This window comes from Cervus elaphus, chromosome 25 (genome assembly GCF_910594005.1).
Source record: "Cervus elaphus chromosome 25, mCerEla1.1, whole genome shotgun sequence".
NCBI classification, from domain to species: domain Eukaryota; kingdom Metazoa; phylum Chordata; class Mammalia; order Artiodactyla; family Cervidae; genus Cervus; species Cervus elaphus.
In genome coordinates this window covers 62,736,156-62,749,766 of record NC_057839.1, presented here as the reverse complement: position 1 = coordinate 62,749,766, position 13,611 = coordinate 62,736,156, and the positions used below count along the sequence as shown (strand labels likewise).

General features: G+C 50.0%; 1 protein-coding gene across 1 annotated transcript in view; it reads right to left on the bottom strand.

Annotated features, from left to right (window-relative positions):
- The window catches only part of LOC122683891 (death associated protein), a 63,496-nt gene extending 55,740 nt beyond the window's left edge, over positions 1-7,756 (bottom strand). Inside the window, exon 1 of the mRNA XM_043887813.1 lies at positions 7,549-7,756. Within this exon, the coding sequence (XP_043743748.1) occupies positions 7,549-7,603 (55 nt within the window). The 5' untranslated portion in view covers positions 7,604-7,756. The remainder of the gene's footprint in view (positions 1-7,548) is intronic.
- Between the last annotated feature and the right edge of the window lie 5,855 nt (positions 7,757-13,611).

The window sequence follows — 13,611 nt, the reverse complement described above, 5'->3', positions numbered from 1 at the left end:
ACAGGCCTTTTCCTGCTTCAATGTTCCAGGAAACAGAGCATCAGTGCTCCTCAGAGAGATGCCTCCGGGCAGGTTCTAGGCCCAGGAAGGCAGTGTGTTTGATGTGGAGAGCTCTCTGTGAAGCAGGTTTTCCTGCCCACAAAAAAAAGCAACGTGGGCGGAGGAAACAGCCTCCAGCTCGGACTTTGTCAGGGAGGGAAGCAACTGATGAAGATACTGCCCTGGGGCCTGGCAGCCCCTGAGGTGCTGGGGTGCCTGGCTATGAAAGGGTTCCCAACAGATTGCTCCATACCCTCAACAGCAGGCTAGGAAGACCCACAGCTGCAGGTCGGGCAGGGGAACGAGAAGGGTGTCCCCAGCGGGCTTGAGACAGTAAAGCGCCCGGAGCCAAGGGAGGGGCCAGCCCTGGGGACCAGTGGGGCAGGGCCCGTGAGCAGAGGCTTCCCTTTGCTCTTGCTGGGAAGAGCTATTGAAATCTGGTTCAAAGGAAAGCAAACACACCTAAAAGAAGCCAAGAAAGGCTCTGAGAATTGCTCCGGTGAGAAAAAAAGGAAGGCAAAACAGAGACGCCCAGAGCTGCAGATCAGGGGTGAGCGAAATCCTCCCAGGTAGAGCAGCGCTGTGGCCGGAAAGTGAAGTGGGCACCAGACTGGACGGCCCTGGGATGGGGACAGTGGGTGGGACCAAGGCAGAGGGAGGCGGTCATTCTCCATTAAGAGGAGGTGCCCCACCGGGAGAGGGGTCTCCATGGCCAGCAAAGAAGCCACGCCTATCCGGGGAGGCTGGCGCCCCGAGCCAGGGGGAGTCGCAAGGAGTGAGAGAAAGAGGGGCAGCGGCTCTGAGTTAGAGGGGGCCCCTGGAGCTCCCCACCCCCCGCGGCCACGTTCAGTCCCCACAGGGGCTTTCTGCAACGGGTGAAAGGGACGCTTGCCTGAAAAAATGAGTCCCTGATACATTGCTGAACTTGCACCCCTGATGGTTTCCTCTCTGAGAAAACAGAGGATGAAAGAAGGTAAACTGCCATTCTCCACTTAGAGGCGAAACGTGTTAGGGTGGGAAGGCCCTTAAGTGACAGGGAGGAAGCTCACTCGCTCTCCAGAGGCAGGGTGTGACTCAGAGACCTCGTGCGTGGGCTGGGACTTCCAGGCCGGCCAGTCTTCCACACAGTGCAGGCTCCATCCCCTAGCGGCTGTGACCCAGAGGTCAGAGTGCCTGGTCATTGTTCAGTCGCTCTATCCTGTGAGCCTCTGTGACGCCATGGGCTGCAGCACACCAGGCTCCCCTGTCCTCTGCTATCTCCTGGAGTGGGCTCCAACTCATGTCCACTGAGTCGGTGATGCCATCCAACCATCTCACCCTCTGTTGGCTGCTTCAACTTGTGGCCTCCATCAGGATCTTTTTCAGGAAGTCAGCTCTTCCCATCAGGTGGCCAAAGTATTGGAGCTTCAGCATCAGTCCTTCCAATGAATATTCAGGGTTGATTTCCTCTAGAATGGACTGGTACTGGTTGGACCTCCTTGCAGTCCAAGGGACTCTCAAGAGTCTTCTCCAGGGCCACAGTTTGAAAACATCAATTCTTCAGTGGTCAGCTTGTGTGGTGACAGGGCCCAGACCTGCCAGACAGTGACTGGTCCAAAGCTGAGGACTGGGAGAGGCGGATGCAGGGGAAACCCTGAGTTCAGGGAGGCTGGTTTCAGAAAGTCCAGGGAAGAGTGAGATCCCTGCCTCGAGGTTCTCGGGGACAGACAACCCGACAGTGTTCACCGACCACAACCCTAGTCTCCCCGCAGTGAGAGTGGGGCCATTTACCTGGGTTGTGGCCAATTCCGGGGAAAACAGACCACGGTAGGCAGGGTAATGTCCCCCTCCCCACCAAGCTGGCCACGCTCTAGTCCCCCACCTGTGAATACGCTTGGCAAGGAGGAATTAGGCTGTTAATCAGTTGACCTTAAAATAAGGAGGCTATTCTAGATTACGTGGCTGGGCAAACTGTGATCACAAGGGGGACCTGAAATGTGAGACAGGGACACGGAAGCATCAGCATGCCTACTGTGAGGAAGGCTGGACCAGCTGTTGCAGGTGAAGGAAAGGGCAGTGCACCCAGGAACGTGGGGGTGTCTGGAAAGTAGAAGTGGCAGAAATGGGGTTCTCCCAGGGAACCGCCAGATGAACCAGCCCTGCAAACGCCTTGACGTCTGCCCAGTGAGACTCATTTTGGACTTCTTACCTCCAGAACTGTAAAACAATAGAGCGGTGCTGTTTTAAACAACAAAGTTTACGGTCCTTTGCTACAGCAGCCGTGGGAAACTAACACAGTGACACATGTCACTTGCAGGTGGCACCTCGAGGCCCCAACACCTTGGCGTGCACAGTCCCCTCCGAGGAGGCCACACGCTGGGCAGGAGGGGCCTCGCCCTCTGCATTTTTTCCCCCCCCCCGGTTGGAGGGCCTCCTGGGAGAGAAATCAACCTTGACTTGTTCAGCCACTGCGATTTGGGGTTGTCTGTTACAACAGTGAATACATAATATAGCTGATATAACTGTAACTAATACAGGACCTGATACAAAAGTGGATAGTCCCTATACAAACAAAAGAGTCTGTGAACCTGGGAAGGCGAGGCCATTCACAAGACCAAGTAAGAGTGCGGAGGCATCTTCTGAAATGAACAGGACACTCACAGAAGTGAGGAGCAGGAGGCACGTGTCAGCCAAAGTCTCAGAGCACAGAGGGAAAATCTTAAACACGTCGTAGAAGTGCTTGGTCCACCCTAACTGGAAGCTCTTGAAAAAAAAAAATGCACTGACTTAAAGGGTCCCTTTTTCTTCTTGGCATCTCAGGAGCAAAGGCAGGCTTCCCAGCTGGCACTAGTGGTAAAGAACCTGCCTGCCATTGCAGGAGACATAAGAGATGTGGGTTCTATCCCTGGGTTGGGAAGATCCCCTGAAGGAGGAAATGGCAACCCCCTCCAGTATTCTTGCCTGGGAAACTCCATAGACAGAGGAGACTGGTGGGTTACAGTCCATGGGGTCGCAAAGAGCTGGACATGGGCCATGACTTAGCGACCGAGCACACACACGCAGGAGCAAAGGAGGACACCTCTGTCCTGTATCTTCAAGCACTGATCAGTGACTGGGTTGAGGATACTGGGGGTCGTGCTTAGCACACCTGTGATTTCACGGCTAATACAATAAAAACCAAATCAGTCTTGCCTTTCTAGCAACAGAGTGGCCTGGATAATATGAAACCTCCAAAGGGAGGTAATTCAGGGGGAAGTATCACCCACAACCTTTTAAATGTATCCTGAATGATCAGTAGAACAGAGAACTGAATTATTTTGAAGTTACTAAAGAAAAACAAGGTGGTCTCTTTTCCACTATAATGAATAGAATCGTGTTTGTATTTCCATTTGACTCAGTTCTAGAAGGGACATAAAGTCTACTCTTGAAAGGAAACCACACATAAGATTAGTAACACTTCAAGCCATCACGTATTAGATTTATGAGAACTTTCCTGACATATGGTTTGCGTCCCCTGGGAACTGGGAGGGGACCAGGACCAGCAAAACGTATGTCGCGAAGAGACGTTATTCCCACCACTGCCAGAAACCCACGGAAACCGGCAGGAGTGAGTCACAGTGAGGCTTGTCACCGAGTCCCCCTTTCTGCTGGGGATCAGCGTTCTGCTGTTAGATGAAACAGAACGTCAGTCACTCTGTTCATCTGTTATTTGCAAGAATTCCCAGAGAAGCAGCAGTCTCACCTCATCTCTCCACAAATATTTGGTTGCCGAGAACAGTGGCGAGCTCTCAAACATGAAGACTTGGCTACTTTGACAGAGGACCCAGCCACCAGCACATCACAGGATGCCAGGCAGTGCCCACCAGCACTGTATTTATTCACACAGTCCCCTTCCTCCGAGGCTCTTCAGGAGCCTCATTAACCTCACAGCCTGGGAGGAGGACCTGGTGAAGAATGGAGCCCCTTTGAGAAGGGCTGCTGAGGTTCCAGGAGGCAAAGCCCCCCCCTCAGGGAGCCCCCCTGAAGTCACTGTCTTGGGGGTGTCGGCAACACTCCAGAGGGCTTGGCCAGGGTTAAAAACAGCGTCGTCCCCTTGATCCCAACTGCAAGGTGACTGTTCGTTACTGCCAAGTGCTTAGAACTGACTGGTGAAGGGGAGCAGGCTGCCACCCCCAAAACCTGCCTCTTGGGCAAGTATGATTTTGAGTTGATTAAGAAACAGCACACAAGGAAAAGCTGGATACAGAGAAGTCACCCTTGCTGGGAACTTTTACACTCGTAGGGGAGATCTCCAAGTGTTAAGTGTCTCTTTTTCTCTGTACCAGGAAGAGAAATATGACTAAGTCACAGGAGAATCCTACTCTGCATAACGACCTTCCCCTGGCTTACCAGGCATTTCCTGGCTCCCTCCCACAGGGGGAACCTCCTCTCCTGGGCATGTTTTATTGTTAGTATTTAAGGTGGGGCTTGGGAGTCACTCATTTATCTTGAGCATCTCCTTTGTACACAGGAGAGATACATGTTATTGAACTGCTTCTTTTTCTTTATTAGTCTGTTCTTTATCCTAAGGGGGATCTCAGCCAGGAACCTAGAAGAATAAAGGGAAAGTGATTTTTCTCCCTTACACCCCACACCCTAAGCGTGCACACATACTAAGTTGCTTAGCCCTGTCCGACTCTTTGCACCCCTCTGGACCATAGCTTGCTAGACTCCTCCATCCCTGGGATTCACCAGGCAAGAGTATAGGAGTGGGTTGCCACACCCTCCTCCAGGGGATCTTCCCGACCCAGGGATCGAACCTGCGTCTCTTACGTCTCCTTCACTAGCAGGCAGGTTCTCTACCACTAGTGCCACCTGGGAAGCACCCCATGCCCTGTAACACTCAGCAAATATAAGTTACGATTTCCATGATGCTGCTGCCGCCTAAGCTGGCTGACAGTCCCGCCTGCACCACGAGGACACGCTGGAGACAGCTCAGCAGTGGAGGGAAGCTGTGGGCCTCTCGTGCCAGGGAGGAAGTGAGAGGCGGTTAAGAGGCTCTGGAGAAACTCACAAGCTATTTATTACGTATCACAAGCCAGGCCCTGCTCATCAACGGGACCCAGGCCCAGAAGCAAGGGGCACAGGCAGACAGGTAGAGGTTGTGGGGTGCAGAGAAGCGCACCTGGCTCACAGAGCAATAATGAGAAAACACGAAAGAACATGAAGAGAGTCACAGAGGAGAATTTTATTGTTTTCGATCGCAGACTTAGGCACGAGATTTTGTTATCCAACTTAAGCACTTAATGAAAAGTGTTGCCAATGTTTCAAGGCTGTTATTTTGATTTAGGAACTGGGCTCTGGGCTATCCGTGATGATTACCCTTTATTATAGTAGATGCTCTTTTTTCCTTTTAACATCTACTCTGCAGAACTTTCTGTTCTCTGGTCATGCTGGAGTAAACAAGACCACCCAGACCTTTCTGCCAGAAAAGGCTTCCACACAGAGGTCTCTGTGCGGTACTAACGGAGAGGCAAGACACTGCAACCGATGAAAGGTCTCTTTCTAACCTGCACCCCTGGGCCAGGATGCTAGGCCCTTCCTCCAGCTCTGGCCAAGTGTGACCATCCTTGCGAAAGGCAGGATGACAGTGATGGCTTCCTTAGCGTCTCCTGCTGGACTGGGAGTGAGCTTAAGTCTCAAAGCCTTAAGAAGTCACTGCCTGAAGTCACCGGAGTTGTTTACCTGTGGCATTAACTGTCCCTGGGCTCCAATCCTATAGACGGTGACATTAAGAGCACAAAGGCAGCCCTGCCCTGCTACTTCCTCAGGGACCATCTGACACAAACCTCCCATTTCATGGATTAGGAAAACCGAGCCCTAAAGAAGTGACCAGCCTCAAACTCAGAACTCAAGTTCACTGCTTTGCCAGAGCAAATACATTGGCTCCCTTCTCCTTGAACATAAATAAAATACTTAATTCGTGATTCACACAGCCTAGCTGTTTACAATTCAGAGAAAACTCTGAGTCCTTCATGAAATTTCTCCCAGGGAGGTAATATCGACAGTTTATTCCTCCAGTCTTAAAGATCTCCATATGGCTGTCTCTATATGCAATTTAATTACTGCCACTTTGCTTTGGTATCATCCCAACACATACATTCTACTGCTACTCACTCCCTGGGAACAGGGGAGCCCCAGGCAGACTGCGGCTGAGGGTCACCAGTGTAAACGAAGGTGTTACCTCCTGCCCAGCTGCCCAGGTCATCAGGCAGCTGGGCATGAACCCCCAGTGGTAAGACTTACAGGCCAGAGTTATCATGAAAGGAAACGCTTTGACATTCTTAACTTAAAACTGATTCAACACAGAGGCCCCCAAACTCTACTTTCCATTACAGTGGAACTGTTTTCTAATATCCCACACCTCTCACACCCCACATGCATTGGTTAGCCATCTTTCTTTCCTGGTGCCTGTCTTGCTCTTGAGAGCTTATTTCACTAATGAAAAGTATGACCTACTCTGGAATGCAACATATGCTAAGGAACTGCTCTATTCACTGTGTGGAGACAAAGAATTAGCGCCCTATGGTGGGGGCGGCAGGCAGAAATTGGGGAAATCTTTCCTTCAACAAGAAGATGGCATAAATGTTCCACAGAAAGCAGCCATGTTTGGCCCAGGCCTCTGTTACTAGCAGACTGAGTTGATACTCTTCACTAATGTGTGGAATGAAGACCCTAAAAATCCCACAGGCTTACGCGACTGGGGGTCAGTCATCTCTAATTCCCTTCCAGTGCCCTTCCATATGGACTGATGGCCATTTCAAGGGAGAGGTGAAAAAAGCAATCGACCAGTTTGGGCAGATTCGAAAGAGCAAACAGGAACTGTGTTCAAAAGGGGGAGGAGACGATATGAAAATAAACGCTGCTCAGAGTCCCATTTTCGAAGAAAAAAAGACTCCAGCATTTAACTTCCTTGCCTCAGAAGTTTGGGATGTACAGAAGCTAAAAGCAAAAAAAAAAAAAAAAAACAAACCACACACAGAATCAAACCACTTTTGAGGAAAGGCAGAATGCGAAAGAAACTGGAGGGAGGGAAAAAAAGTCATATTGAGTGGTTAACGAAAAAAAAAAAGATTTCCACTCCTTTGGTTCTTTTTTGTAATGCTGTCAGCCTACAATTAATCATCGCCAAGACGCTGAGAACTCTGTGATTTGTCACTGTTTTGGCTCCTCGTTTTCTTTTCTAAAGCATCTGTGCATTCTAAGGAAGCATTCACCGCCCAAACTTTTGGGGACACATTGTTCAGCTGGGGTTCTTTCAAGTCAGTCTAATCTGCACGCAACTCCCACGGACTTGCGATGTTTTCGCGTAAAGAAAACAGGTGTCGCCCGCGAGGGGCTGAGTCTACCTCAGACCGCACGAGTCGACCCATCCCGGGGCGGGTCGCTGCCTCCCCGCCCGGCGCCCCGCGCGTCCCGCGCCCCGCGCCCGCGGGTTCCAGCCCGCCCTCCGGACCCGCGAGAGGAGAGAAAGTGGGAACGCGTCCGTACCGGCGGGCGGGTGTCCAGCTTTCGTCTCCAGCTTCCCCTCGGGAGGCGAAGACATGGTGCGAAGCCGGTTTCAGACGGACCCGGACGGCGGCGGCGGGCTCGGGCTGCTAGGAGGGAAGCGCGCGAGCGTCGGCGCCGGGAGTGAGAGGCGCGCGCGTAGCGCTCCGGGGCCGCGCACAGGCTGACTGACCGCGGCCGCCGAGAGGGGGCGCGGCCGGCGCGCGCCGACGTGGCACGGTCCCGCCCACCCGCGGCTGCGCAGTGGCGTCACCGCACCCGCCCAGCCCCGCCCCGCCGGCCCCCCCGCGCGCGGGCGCGCGCTTGTGTCCCGTGGACTGAGCATGCGCACTCCGCGGCGCCACGTAGGACGCCAAGGTTAGAGGCTGAGGAGGAAGACGGGGGCGTGGGGAGGGCGGGGCGTTGGTAGACGCCTGCGGTGCTGGCGAGGCAGGAGCGGGAGACTGGGTGAGCGTAGTCCAGCGGGAGGGTGGCACCGACGTGGGCGGGGCTCCGCCAGCCCGCCAGAAGGGCTGTGACCGTGGTGGGAAAGCTGAGCCTCCAGAGCTGGGCGCCCAGGCCAGTGGTGCCTGTCGTCGTCGGGGAACCGGCCCGTCAGCCACGTGTCCTCCGCCCCCCCCACACCTGGAGCCGCAGTTCGGAAATGAGACACCAGCGGGGACCGACCAGGGGCACGAGAATAGCCCGGATTTATTGAAGTTCAGTTCAGTCACTCAGCCGTGTCCGACTCTGCGACCCCATGGACTGCAGCACGTCAGGCCTTCCTGTCCATCACCAACTCCCGGAATTTACTCAAACTCACGTCCATTGAGTCGGTGATGCCATCCAACCGTCTCATCCTCTGTCTTCCACTTCTCCTACCTTCAATCTTTCCCAGCATCAGGGTCTTTTCAAATGAGTCAGTTCCTCGCATCAGGTGGCCAAAAATTGGAGTTTCAGCTTCAGCATCAGTCCTTCCAATGAATATTTAGGACTGATTTCCTTTAGGATGGACTGGTTGGATCTCTTTGCAGTCGAAGGGACTCTCAAGAGTCTTCTCCAACACCACAGTTCAAAAGCATCAATTCTTCGGTGCTCAGCTTTCTTTATAGTCCAAATCTCACATCCATACATGACTACTGGGAAAACCATAGCTTTGACTAGATGGACCTTTGTTGGCAAAGTAATGTCTCTGCCTTTTAATATGCTGTCTAGCATATTGGTCATAACTTTTCTTTCAAGGAGTAAGCGTCTTTTAATTTCATGGCTGCAGGATTCATTGAAAAGATGCTGCAAACGTCCCCACCCGCCACCGCTGAGAGAGCGTGAGGCAGCGCTTTGAAGCCTGGAAACCTTAAAGGTCTTGGAAAGTTGAGCGTTTGTGCCCAAAGGATGGCTTTGCAATGGGTCTTGATTCTGTCCAAAGCTGAGTTGGTCTGGTGCACTGAATCTCATCCTTCTCGACTTCTCAAGCACTTTGCCACTACTCGTATCCTCTCCTGCACAGTCAATCCCACCGTACTAAGTTAGTGTTCACACATGTCCAGTGTCATTTTGAAATGGAAACACTGCCACCTGTCTTGACCGTACATCTAGCTTTGACAGCACAGCTGCTGGAAGACCACCTCACCCACTCTCACTCCTCAACCCAGTCCAATCCATCTGTTTGTCGTCGAGCTCCACAGAGGCTGCCACCCGCCAGGAAGGTCGTTTTATCAACTCCACTCCTAACCTCTCTGCTGCCCAGTCCAGTGGTCGCTCTTCAGCTCTCATCCTCATTGACTTCTGGGCAGCACTTGACCTCACTGACGTCAGGCTTCCATATCGCTGCTTTGATATCCAGTGTTTGGACTGGATACCTGCTGCTAACTCTCAGTGGGGTTGGTTGGCTCCTCTTGTAGATTTCTAAACACTTGAGAATCCCAAGGCTCAACACCAACTCCTCTCCACCTCACCTTGGTTTCCCTGGCCCGTGAGGCCCCATTACCATCTGTGGGCTTGTGGGTCACAAAGCTGCAAACCTATCTTTCTACACCTGTCCCTTCACTAAGCACCAGACTCACATTCCACTGCCCTCTCAGCCTCCCTAACTGGAGGTCTCACCCAGTGCTGCCCAGCTCTTTGCTTCAGGGCCCACGTAGAAATGCACACACTACAGGTGGATCTGGAACTTCCCCCCATTTCAGTAGCACTATTAGCAAGAGAGCTGTTGGCCAGGCAGCAGTCATGATATAGTTGTCATTATCTTGCATTCACATCCAAACTTGCAGACGGGTGTCAGCAGCTTTGAAGAAAATCCGAAATCAATAGTGGGACACTCTTTGAAGAGATGCTCCATCACTAACACTGTTGATATAAAAGAGTGAGGAATACACAGGCACAGGTGATCTCGATTCTAAACAGACGCTTGAAGGACATGTAAACAAATTAATTGTATGAATAATTTCCGTGACTGCTATATGGTTAAAAACTTAACTTTAAAATTACCATGTCTAAGAAGTGCAGGAAAAAAATTATGGGTTAGAAAACACTGTGTTATAGTTTAACTGGCATCATTTTTTCCCCTTCAGTCAGTCAGGTCAGTCTCTCAGTCATGTCTGACTCTGCAACCCCATGGACTGCAGCATGCTGGGCTTCCTTGTCCATCACCAACTCCTGGAACCTGCTCAAACTCATGTCCATTGAGTCAGTGATGCTATCTGAGCATCATCCTCTGCCTCCTCCTTCTCCTTTTGCTTTCAATCATCAGGGTCTTTTCCAGTGAGTCACTTCTTTGTATCAAGTGGCGAAAGTATTGGAGCTTGAACCTCAGCATCAATTGATCCAATGAGTATTCAGGACTGATTTCCTTTAGGATGGATTGGTTGGATCTCCTTGCAGTTCAAGGAATGCTCAAGAGTTTTCTCCAACATGTCAGTTCAAAAGCATTAATTCTTCGGCACTCGGTTTTCTTTATGGTCCAACTCTCACATCCATACATGACTACTGGGAAAACCATAGTTTTGACTAGATGGACCTTTGTTGACAAAGTAATGTCTCTGCTTTTTAATATGCAGTATAAGTTGGTCATAGCTTTTCTTCCAGGAATAAGCATCTTTTATCTTTTAATTTTGTGGCATGATCACCATCTGCATGATTCTGGAGCCCAAGAAAATAAAGCCTGTCACTGTTTCCATTGTTTTCCCATTTATTTGCTGTGACATGATGGGACTGGATGCCATGATCAGTTCTTTGAATGTTGAGTTTTAAGCCAACTTTTTCGCTCTCCTCTTCCACTTTCATCAAGAGGCTCTTTAGTTCCTCTTCACTTCCTGCCATAAGGGTGGTGTCATCTGCATCTTGATTCCAGCTGTGCTTTATCCAGCCCAGCTTTTCACATGATGTACTTTGCATAGAAGTTAAATAAACAGGGTGACAATATACAGCTTTGACATACTCCTTTCCAAATTTGGAACCAGTCTATTGTCCCATGTCTGGCTCTAGTTGTTGCTTCTTGACCTGAATACAGATTTCTCAGGAGGCAAGTAAGGTGGTCTGGTATTCCCATCTCTTTAAGAATGTTCCACATTTTGCTGTGATCCACATGGTCAAAGGCTTTGGCATAGTCCATAAAGCAGAAGCAGATGCTTTTCTGGGACTCTCTTGCTTTTTAATGATCCAACAGATGTTGGCAATTTGATCTCTGGTTCCTCTGCCTTTTCTAAATCCAGATTGAACATCTGGAAGGTCTTGGTCCATGTACTGTTGAAGCCTCGCTTGTAGAATTTTGAGCATTCTTTGCTAGTATGTGAGATGAGTGCAATTGTGTGGTAGTTTGAGCATTCTTTGGCATTGCCTTTCTTTGGGATTGGAATGAAAACTGACCTTTTCAAGTACTGTGGCGACTGCTGAGTTTTCCAAATTTGCTGGCATATTGAGTGCAGAGCTTTCACAGCATCGTATTTTAGGATTTGAAATAGCTCTACTGGAATTCCATCACCTCCATTAGCTTTGTTCTAGTGATGTTTCCTAAGGCCCACTTGACTTCACATTCCAGGACGTCTGGCTCTAGGTGAGTGATCACACCATTGTAGTTATCTGGGTCATTAAGCCCTTTTTTGTATAATTCTTCTGTGTATTCTTGCCACTTCTTAATGTCTTCTGCTTCTGTTAGATCCATACCATTTTTGTCCTTTATTGTGTCCATTTTTGCATGAAATATTCCCTTGATAGCTCTGATTTTCTTGAAGAGATCTCCAGTCTTTCCCATTCTATTGTTTTTCTCTATTTCTTTGCACTGATCACTGAGGAAGTCTTTCTTATCTCTTCTTCTATGGAACTCTGCATTCAAATGTGTATATCTTTCCTTTTCTCCTTTGCCTTTTGCTTCTCTTCTTTTCTCAGCTATTTGTAAGGCCTCCTCAGACAACCATTTTGCCTTTTTGCATTTCTCTTTCTTGGGGATGGTCTTGATCCCTGCCTCCTGTACAATATCATGGACCTCTGTTCATAGTTTTTAGGCACTGTCTATCAGATCTAATCCCTTGAATCTATTGTCACTTCCACTGTGTAATCATAAGGGATTTGATTTAGGTCATACCTGAATGGTCTGGTGGTTTTCCTTACTTTCTTCAATTTAAGTCTGAACTTGGCAATAAGGAGTTCATGATCTGAGCCACAGTCAACTCTTGGTCTTGTTTTTGCTGACTGTATAGAGCTTCTCCATCTTTGGCTGCAAAGAATATAATCAACCTGATTTCGGTATGGTTTTTTCCCCCTTAGTGGTACATAAAGCTGTACGTTAAGAGTGATGGCAGTTTAGAGTCAATGACCCATGATATTGCTAGGAACCCTGTGAGTAAAAGAAGGAACCTTCTGAGGAAGGAATTAACTACCCGGGGGCCCTGGAGGCTCTGGTCACCACTGGGCTGCAATGAAGACTGAGAGAATCCATATATTTGCCTGAGACCTGTTTTGGGACTACACTGATCAAGACGCTCTGGTGTAACAGTTGTGCCTAGTTTTACATGTAGAACCTGAACTCCTGATTCACCCACCTACCCTCAGAGACCTTCCCATCTAAAGGAGAATCCAAACTAATAATTACAATGGGAGTACCTGCCTAATCCCTTGCGTTTTTACTGCAGAAAACACTGTGATTTAGGGAATTGAGCTTGAAAAAAATACCCATTTTTCCCCTTGCAGCTAGGAGTGGCCAAGAGACAGTTCTGGCCATTGAAATACAAGTGGAAGTCGACTGGGGTTTTCTGGGGGAAGTTTCTACAATTTTGATATGTGGACCACTCTTCTTCCTGGTGACTTCATTGTTCAGATGGCCTTGAATTCAGACAGAAGGTAGAAGCCAGAGCGATTGTACTGCACCCATGAGGCAACCAAAGGCATGAAAGCCATATACAAGAGGTGGCAGAGCAGAAAGACGGAAGGAGGTAGGGCTTTGAGATTCTGTGGGGGCTTTACAGAGTAGCTGACCCTGCCTCCAGACTGTTTTGTGTTGTGGGAAACAAACCCCCTGTTAGATCCAGCCCCTGTGGGTGGTGTCTTTACATGCAGCCTAATGCAACCCCTAGCCAGTGATGGGGTCCTGCCTGTCCCCAGAAGCTCCTCTCTCACAGCAACTCTGGACACCGGCCTTTCTGGTGCTCCTCCCCTGTGACAAGCCAGTCACTCCCTTTGGGCCTTAACATTAGCTGTTTCCTCCAGCTAGGACCGTCTCCCCCAGATTCTTGCATGGCTAATGCCTCCCCATTCTGGAATCAGGATTTGAAAGGGCCTATCCTGACCACTCGGTCTAGAGAAGGCAGCCCAGGCCCTTGACTCTCTCCACTTTGTCTTCATCCTCATCCATCATCTCTCTCCCTGGGCATTACTGTCTTTCTCCTCTGGTGCACAGTCTGTGTCAGCCCCATGAGGAGAGAGGTCCTGTCCAGCTTGCCTGCTGCATTCCTAGCACCGAAAACCAGGGTGAGCACAGATAGACATTCTCCCCCATTTCCCCCATCATTCCAGAGTGTAGATACATTTAGTTTCTCACAACTGTTATATAAATGAAGAGCAGCAAATGAGGTC